This window comes from Eurypyga helias, unplaced genomic scaffold, assembly GCF_000690775.1.
Source record: "Eurypyga helias isolate BGI_N326 unplaced genomic scaffold, ASM69077v1 scaffold28134, whole genome shotgun sequence".
Classification (NCBI taxonomy): domain Eukaryota; kingdom Metazoa; phylum Chordata; class Aves; order Eurypygiformes; family Eurypygidae; genus Eurypyga; species Eurypyga helias.
This window is the reverse complement of record NW_010247434.1, coordinates 3,530-12,624: the sequence shown is the minus strand read 5'-3', so window position 1 is coordinate 12,624 and position 9,095 is coordinate 3,530. Positions and strand designations below refer to the sequence as shown.

Genomic DNA, 9,095 nt, shown 5'->3' with positions numbered 1-9,095 from the left:
AGACTGGTGGGGGACAGAGAGATGATGCAAGGAGACAGAATTAATAAGAAAGAGGAAGACTAGGTGGCATAGCTGGAGATTGTGCTCGATGCTACAGAAAAGGAACCATCAGGGAGGGAGGGAAGGAGGGAGGGAGGAAGGAGCTCCTCGTTGTTATTAAGGACCATCATCACCAGGTGACAGCAGGTGGGTGGTAGAGCCATGTGCTTCCTCATGGGGAGGCAAGGCCCACCTCTCAGGAAGAAAATTGGATGAGGAAGGGATGAGACCATGTTTCTGTTACCTTGGAGGGCAAGGGTTTATGCTGCTCTATGCTACCATCTTCTGAGAGCAAAGTGCTCTCGGGCGGTGCCCGTGGCTCCTGCCCGCTCCGTCAGCTGTGCTGATCCATGGGCAGAGATCAGGGCACCGAGTTATTTATGCACTGCCACAAACCTGTGCTGTGCCCTGAGAATCCACGCGTCCTGACTGGGGATGAGTTTGCTGTGCGAATTCACTATGTAGTGAAGGAAGAGGCTCCCTTGGCAGGGAGCACAGGGTGTTACTTTGGTTTCTAGCGATTCCATTGCTCTGCATTTAGAAGCAGTGGGCCAGAACTGCCCACACCTCCAGAGGGTAGCTGGTCTCCCTGTTGGCTCATGCAGCTTGTTTCTGTATCTGCCATGAATACATTGAGTATTCATGTATAACTCATACACATGAGTTGCAGACAAACTTGGTAGGACAACCACGTGGAATAAACAAGGGACAGTTTTCCATGTCTGGCTGCCCAACGTAAGGGAGCCTGGGAGTAATGCCCAACACAGGTAATGCCACGGAACAGAGGGCTTAGAGGAAATGTATTTAAGCAACTAACAATTACCCGAAGCACTCATTGGTCTCCATGGAAGCAGAGAACAGTCTTTGCTAACAACCTTTCCTGATCTCCTCAGAAGTTTGCTGAAGGCCTTATGAGATATTTATAGCACATTCGATGTTTACTCCTCCTTTTTCTCTCTTCAGCCTCAGCGTGAGCTGCCCCTGTCCGGTGGGCATTGCAGGAGGCTGTTCACAGCTTTGAGAACTGAACTAGGTGTCGGCCAATCTCCGAGACGCTGGCACAGCCTGAAATAAATAGAGAAATGAAACATCTTGGTGAGAGAGAAAGATCTGTGGATGAAACTTGTAAGGCACCTCCCTGAATCATGGTCTAGACATGTATGAGCCACGTGGAGATAGGTTGGTGCTTCAGCAGCTCACCCGCAGGAGCCCTACTCCTCAATGGCATCTTCAGCCTTGAGGCTAGACAATGGGCTTCCCACACAAGAAAAGGTAGAAACATGAAGAAAAAAAAGGGTCCTTATAACAAGCTGAGCTGGGAGCCACCTGAACTAGTCAGAAGTGAAAGGTAGACGGAAAAGACACAGGGACTGCCGTGTGTCAAGTGACCGGAGGTGCGGGGTTGCGTTGTAATTTCATTTGGTCAAATCTAGGTGGAATTTCACAGCCCTGTCAAAAACATCCCAAACTGCCACTCTTGCCGAGTTCAGTGCCCTTTTGCATGTAAAGAAGTGTGAGAATCTCCTGGAAAAGTAAAAAAAAAAAAAACCACCCCCACCCCAAAAAAAAAACCAAAACCCACACCTTTTAGGAATCTGTGCTATTTGAAAAAGTAACCCAAAAACCAGCCTATTAAGAAATACCCAATGGGAATTAAGCTCCAGTCTCCCAGTCAATGTTGCTATCCACTTGAGTTCATCGTCATTAGCGCATGAAAATCTTTAAAACGTTATTTGAAGTGGGATAAGACCCTTTGCTGATGTCTGAATACTTCCCCACTGGATCTGCACGTCTTGCTTGTTCATGTGTGAAACTGGAGTTTGCACCGGGCTGTGCAAATTTGCTGTTCGGTGAGGGGGGTCAAGCATGGCAGCGAGGGGCAGGAGCAGAAGTGAGAAACGCAGAATGAGGAACAACAGAGAAAGCTTGGAGGAGACACAGAGCATGGGGGACGCAGAGGTTTGAACCTGCACCAACAGACTGTATTCTCTAATAAGCAGAGAAAAATTCTGCATCCATTTTTTCCCAGCTTTTCACACAGCAAAATAATCTATAGCATTTAAATGGTAAATATTAAATTAAATACTGGAAAACATGTGGTGCAATTCCCAGCAGGACAGAAATTCCAAGTTTTGCTCAGATCTGCTCTGCAGTTTTGCATCTCATTAATTGGGTCAGAAAGCTGCTTTAACCTACTTCCTCCTCCCAAGCTTCATTTGCTATGGCACCTGAAATGCCAAGTGGTTTCAGAGGAAGCAAAGGATCACCTTAAATATATCAATCAATCAGAACCAGCGCAGCTCACATGGATTCCCTTTTCGTGACGCATCCATCTGACTTCAGGCAGCTTGCATGTAGAAATCTCTCTATCACCAATTGCAACCTGAAAAACGCTTACCAGCTAACGCCATCGACAGGCGAAACTCATCCTGCAGAATTCTCAAGACGCCTCGAAGACCTTCTTCGCCCTGCCCCAGCAAAGAAAGCAGTCAGGGTCAAAGGAGCGCTGGCACCCAGCAGTGCTGCAGGATGCTTGCACTTGGAGAGTGGGGACAGTCCCGTAAGGCCGTGCCAACTCCAGTCTCTCACACAGATCCGTGATTAAAATGGTGTGATGGATGTGCTCAGTCCAGCACTGATTAATTTAGATGCTTTTCCTTTTGTGATACATCTGAACAGGGAAAGAAAACAAAGCTGTTTTTATCCGCTGACATTTTCTAGCTGGTTTTGTTCCTTGCTTTCAGTTAACCTCCACCAATGAGCTTGTTTTAAAATGTCAGGCCTTACAATGCTGACAGTATTTTATGAAGTAATGAGAGTTTTATATACAGTACAGCTTTAAAAACTTTAGTTTACTCAGATACCGGACTGAATCTGTAAAAACACCATGTGTTTCCCTGCAAGTGTGTCCCTGCAAGTGTTTCCCACCAAGAAGCTCAAAATATAATAAAATATACATATATATGATTTTTTTAATATTTCTGTAAAATATTTGAGGATTTTTTTTTCCTCTTACACTTTATTTTTATTTCTTTGAATAAGGAATGCTTTGGGTGCTCACATTGCCAGTGCTTGTTGATGCTCTTCCGCTCTTGTATGCTAGGGTAATGCCACTGAAACACAGCTTTAGGAATAGCCTATGGCATATAATACCAAATCATAGCTAAACTCAAAAAAATCCCATCTCCTTTCTGTTTGCATTGTGGAAAAAATGCAGGCAACTCCTAGCAACACCCTTTTCATGTTGGGCACTTTTTCTCCGTTTATTTGCAACAGAAACAGTGCTGCCAACTCCTCCAGGTTTCTCAGAAGATTCAAGTGTTTTCTTGCTTAAAGCGTAGCTACTGGAATCCACAGGAACCACACCTCTGGGCAGGTGTCTCATTCAAAAGATAGGAAATGTCTCTAGACCATAAAAATAAATATTTTTTCCTCTAGAGAAAACCTTGAAAGCTCCAATCCAAAGGCTAAAAAGCAAAAAATTATCAAAGCAAACAACTGGTATAATTACATTTTAATTGCATTAAGCTAACCTTCTGCATCAGAGGCCTAATCCATGACTCTGGATCATGGAAATACACCAGTAGTTAAGAAGCAACAAAGCTGGATATAGTAGTGGCATGCTCAGGCACCTACAGGGCAGGGTTGTGCTCAGTCTTGTCCAAAATGTCTTAGACATCAGTGGAATGCAGTTCTAGATTTCTGAAGAATTCATAAAACCCTCTATGAAACTGCTGCTTCAAAACCCGATATTGTTTCCAAGTCAGCTGGCAGCCAATGAAATTGTCAGACTCATCTTTGTGGCAAATAAGCCCACCTCCAATTTTCAGAAGCGCTGGTGGTTCCGAGTCCTGCGGTATGTTAGCACCATAGTGCAACACCAAGAAACCAGGCCCCACAAATCAATGTCATCAGCTTCAAAATCATATTTGAAATTGTAAAATTCAGTGGTATTTTTAAATCTTGGATAATGCCTGGGTTTGATTCAATTTGGGATGTTTTCACTGAAAATTCAGAAAAACAAAAGGGCGGAGGGGTAAGATTCTTCACCGGTGAGCTGTCTCTGAACTTTTAAATGATAACAAGTGTTGGAGAGTATGAGAAGCACACATACAAACTCAGAGCTCCTTACGCACCTTGTAAGCCAGACCCCACAAAGCTGGTCTTCCGATGAAGACGCATTTTGCTCCCAGTGCCAGGGCTTTTAATACGTCACTTCCTTTCCGTATACCGCCATCTAAATAAACTTCGACTCTGCCTTGTACTGCCTCCACAACCTCAACCAGTGCATCGATCTGCAAAAAAGCATCCACTTCACCTGGAGGACAGCTTTTGATTCCAAGAGAAAGAGGAGATTATCCAAAGAGACAGACAGGGACGCAATGCTTTAATAGCACACCTTCTCAAAATGAAATGTGACAATGCACCATAAACAGCTTGGCACCAAAAGCTGCAGAATAAAGTGCATCTTCCTGTTCTGTTTGCCAGATAGCTAATTCCATTTTCTAGTGCTTTGCTTATATTCTTATACTGACATACTTTGATAGCAGGTCTGATAATGGTATAGAATGGTATAGAATAGAATAGAATAGGAGTAGAATAGAATAGAATTGTAGAATCGTAGAATCACAGAATGGTTTGGGTTGGAAGGGGCCTTAAAGCCCCCCCAGTTCCAACCCCCCTGCCATGGGCAGGGACACCTTCCACTAGACCAGGTTGCTCCAAGCCTCATCCAGCCTGGCCTTGGACACTTCCAGGGATGGGCCATCCACAGCTTCTCTGGGCAACCTGTCCCACTGCCTCACCACCCTCTCCGGGAAGAATTTCTTCCTGATATCCAATCTAACCCTCCCCACTTTCAATTTAACCCCGTTACCCCTTGTCCTGTCACTACAGGCCCTTGTAAAAAGCCCCCCCCAGCTTCCTTGTAGCCCCTTCAGGCACTGGAAGGTGCTATAAGGTCTCCCCGGAGCCTTCTCTTCTCCAGGCTGAACACCCCCAACTCTCCCAGCCTGTCCCCATAGCAGAGGGGCTCCAGCCCTCGGAGCATCTCCGTGGCCTCCTCTGGACTCGCTCCGACTCATTCCATATATCTACATGCACACTTATTTAAATCACACAATAACTAAGGCTCCCAACAGTCAGATTGTCCAGTGCTATCAGAGTGCAAAGTTGTGACATAAACTCACTACAGTCCAATAAACACGGCCTCAAAACGGAGAATGGAAAATTTCTGAAAAGTGATTACCTGTCAGGCCTCTCAGGTGGGCACTGAGAGGAGAGGAGAGGAGAGGAGTTCCCTGATACCTGTTTTTATTTTACAGAGGAAAACAGAGTAAAAAAAGTCCATAAGGTACTATGCAATACAGAGCTGTAAAATAAGAACATTTGGAAAAACTGACAGAAGCCAAATTAAACCACTGAATTACGCATACATCCAAACAATGCACGATTTCTTTGTACAGATTAAAAAGCAGGGAAATTTTTCTCCAAATAAGTTATCCTTTTTCTGTCTCATGAAAGTCAATAAATTCCCATTTAGACTTGAGTCTGTAAATATGCAAGCAGACCTCTCACTAAATCTAGCTGCATTGTTTGTGCATGTTTTGGCAGACGTGCACAAGGAGAATACATTATGCTCTCATTTGTACATTTTTGGTTCCAGAGCTTTGTTTTATTTTTGCTGCAGTGCGCAAAGAGTACGTGTGCACTGCACCAGCTGACAAAGACATAGGCAGAAAACTTCTGACTACTTGGGCCAGTCGTCCATCTGCCGTGATGTGTGTTCAGCACCGCTAACAGAATCCTCCCAAGAAGCTGAGAAAATAGTTCAGTGGGTAGCCCATGCAAAAGTACGCATCTTACCCGTTTAAAGCTAAAGCACATCTGCACACATCCACAGTCACGCAGCGAACACACAAGCCCACCAGAAGCGTATGTGCAAAGACCAGCACAGAGATACCCAGGTCAGCAACAAAGGTGCATACACTAAACAATCTTGGGTCATCCGTTTTCCTCACTTACAGTGGCAGGCACTCCATCCAGTTGCCTTCCACCGTGATTGGACACAATAATTCCCTGAACCCCGTGTCTTACTGCCAGCTCCGCATCTTCTTTCGTCAGTATGCCTTTGATGATGATGGGCAGGTGGGTCAGGCTCCGCAGCCAGTAGATATCGTTCCAGGTGACCGAAGGATCCAAGCTGTTGGGTGGTAGTCCGTACTCGGAACGGTCATCTCCCTACAGCCATAGGACAGAAGGAAACCCCATCTGACCTGTAACAATGCAGAGGCCCCTTGAAGTCTTTCCCTGCCCTAGAACAGATTAATTAAACTTGCTAACAGACATGTTCATCAGCTCTGGAAAGCATGTGTCTCCGGAGGAGAATAATTACAAAGGGGATGGAGATCTGTGTCTCTAAGGCAGCTGGACTGGGACCTTGAAGCCAGAACTCAGGCTGGCAGGAGGTCAAGCCAGGACACTGTAGAAGCAGAAGGGGAGAAGATATGCCCTGGGTACAGCAGATGCCAAAGCAGCAGTTAGCCAGTGGTTTTTGTCTCATGTGGTACATGCCAAGGCAGTGAATGAAAAGACAGGCTCATCTTACAAACCTCAAAGGCTTCTTCCAAGTTCTTCAGTTTCATGTGGGGTGGTAGGTGGAAACCATTGCGGACATCATCGCGTCTTTTGCCCGTGTAGGGCAGATCCGCGGTTAGGACGAGGCCCTGGAAGCCCAAGGCCTCCGCCCGTTGGACCAGTTGCTGGGAAACCACCCTGTTGCGGTGGATGTAGAGCTGGAACCACTGGAGGCTGCCGGGGGCGGCCGCAGAGATGTCCTCCAGCGTGCAGGTGGAGTATGTGCTGGCAATGTAACAGGTCTTCATCGCCTTGGCGGCTTCAGGAGGAATTGGGAAATAATCAGAGTCAAGGTTATTTCAACAGCCCTGCCAGACACCAGGTGCAAAAGTTTTTTATATACAGTTTACAGAGAACACCTGAACTTCTGATTTACTTATATCCTACCAAACACAGTGCTCTACCAGTTGGCAAATGTGCCTTATGGTTAAAAATTGCTATATTTACCCTGCACTGTCGTAGGATCATGGTTAAGAAAGCAGGAAAGGGAGAGGTAGTTTGCCAAGTGGTGCTTTCATTTTGGAATTTTTTTTTTTTCTAAAGCAGAAAATTTATGACTATGTGCTCACAAGAATGCGCTGTCAAAGGCACTCAGTGTACACAGAAACACACGCAGGAAAAAAGATGTCTCCAAGGGTCAGCTCTCCAAAGCCACCGCAGGATTTGGGAAGAGAGGTTATGCTTTTCTCCAGCGGAGACACTATTCTTACCAGTAACAATGCATTTACAGGCTGAGTCTCATCCACCACTTCTATGATCTATCTAGAGCCCACAGCACTGAGGACCTGTGTGGTCCTTGGTGTACACCAGATAACATGTCCACAGTCTGCAGCAGCCTCCACAGAGTTGATCTCGTAATAGCAGTAGCTGGAGAAGTCGAGCAATGTCTACTGTGTGTCACCAGACACAAGTGGGTCATCCACAAAAAGGGGTGTCAGAAAGTGGGAAAGGAGTTTGCCCATTCAACCCCGAAGATTTTGCTTAATCGCACTTCAAGCCAGCCTAACAACTTCTTGAGGCTTTTCCACAAGCCCCTTTTTGTCACACAGCAGAAAAGCAGAAGAGTACCTCTGGCTGTGCTTTTCTCTCCGTCAGGCCATGCTAGCTGGTGGAAGCCAGTAGGGGCAATTCCTACAGGGAAGCTGATTTCAGTCCCTAGGAGCTTAGTCCTAATGTCCATCACTGATACATCCCGCAGTATACGTGGCCGGAGACGAAATCTGTAAGGAAAAAAAACCCTTCAGGATGGTAGCTGTTCAGTGGTTTTTCTGAAGTTTCATGGAAACCAGGTCTTCGTCTACCTATTGCAATGTAGGAATCTGAGCAAATAAGGAAAGTAGCATGTAACAAAAGCTCTTTGTCTTTTCTGTTTGCTTTTAGAGGTCAATTCAACCAGCAGTTCAGCCATTTCCACTTTTCATTAATCTCACACTGCTGTTTACTGGCCACAGGACATAATTTCTGCCTTTCCCACCTCAGCTCACCGGCTCTTGTTCTCCCACTGCCCATCCCACACATTCCTTCTACTTGCAGCCTTCCACTCCACCATCCGTATGTCTGTCCTTACTGTACATTGTGCCTGCCCTCACTGTCTGCAGCACGTTCCCCAAATCCCATACTACTTACACATAGACTTCCTGCTGTTCACCACATGCTCCCCATTGCATCTCTTCTATTATAGCCATTCATCTTCTTCCCTTCCCTGCCTTATCCTACCCTACCATGCCATGCCCTTTGCCTGGACCCTCAGCATCACTTCCGCCTCATACACCCTGTGTCATATTCCGGCTAGCATCAGAGCACACAGTGAATGTCATTCAGGCAAGTGCATTTTGCTTGGGGATCACCTTGAAAGGGCAGGGTGTAAGGAATCTTCCCTTGTGAGGGCTGAACGCTTGCACAAAAACATAAAGACTTTCAGTACAATACCCCTCATTTCCTCCTCACATTACCTTTTATATGCCAGGATGTTTTCATCTCGAGTGATACAGTCATCTGCTCCAGCTGAAAAAAAATCCCAAGCAATCTTGGGTAGATACTTTTTAGCATAATCTTCAAAGTCTGAAAGACACACCATAGCCATTGCTGAGAGAGGCGCTGGGAACCTTGAAGAAAAGAAAAACGTGGAGCCGAAATTAGATCCCTGAACTGTCATTCTGTCTTCCAGGGGTTTTAATGTCACTTAATGCAAACCTTGGAGCCATCTGTCTTGTAGAAGGGTTGCTGAGAGGTTGTCTCAGGCTATTTTGCCATCCATCCTCTCCCCTAGTATGAGGAAAACTTGTGGATGAAGCCATAAGAGTAGGAAGAAGCTTGCGTCCCTGTGCCTATCTTTATTCTGTCATAAACAGAAGCCTGAAGAGGACATTTTAGGTCCTTTGCTATTTTAAGACAGAGCAATTGTATAATTCTGTCATAAC

At 45.7% G+C, this 9,095-nt stretch overlaps 1 protein-coding gene across 1 annotated transcript; it reads right to left on the bottom strand.

Annotated features, from left to right (window-relative positions):
- Positions 1–1,023: 1,023 nt before the first annotated feature.
- HAO2 (hydroxyacid oxidase 2 (long chain)) lies at positions 1,024–8,758 on the bottom strand. The gene is made up of 7 exons (XM_010150731.1): positions 8,628–8,758; positions 7,744–7,895; positions 6,651–6,934; positions 6,064–6,279; positions 4,176–4,334; positions 2,438–2,507; positions 1,024–1,104 (listed from the first exon to the last, which is right to left on the bottom strand). Exons 1-7 carry the CDS (start codon positions 8,756–8,758, stop codon positions 1,049–1,051), a joined length of 1,068 nt encoding a protein of 355 aa, XP_010149033.1. The 3' UTR covers positions 1,024–1,048.
- Positions 8,759–9,095: the final 337 nt, after the last annotated feature.

Excerpts from the sequence above, each read along its gene's own strand:
- HAO2 (XM_010150731.1), bottom strand. The coding sequence starts at position 8,758 with ATGGCTATGGTGTGTCTTTCAGACTTTGAAGATTATGCTAAAAAGTAT. Across the intron at positions 7,896-8,627 it reads AACATCCTGGCATATAAAAG|ATTTCGTCTCCGGCCACGTA; the intron begins GTAATGTGAGGA and ends TTTTCCTTACAG. Across the intron at positions 1,105-2,437 it reads CCTGTCGATGGCGTTAGCTG|GCTGTGCCAGCGTCTCGGAG; the intron begins GTAAGCGTTTTT and ends TATTTATTTCAG.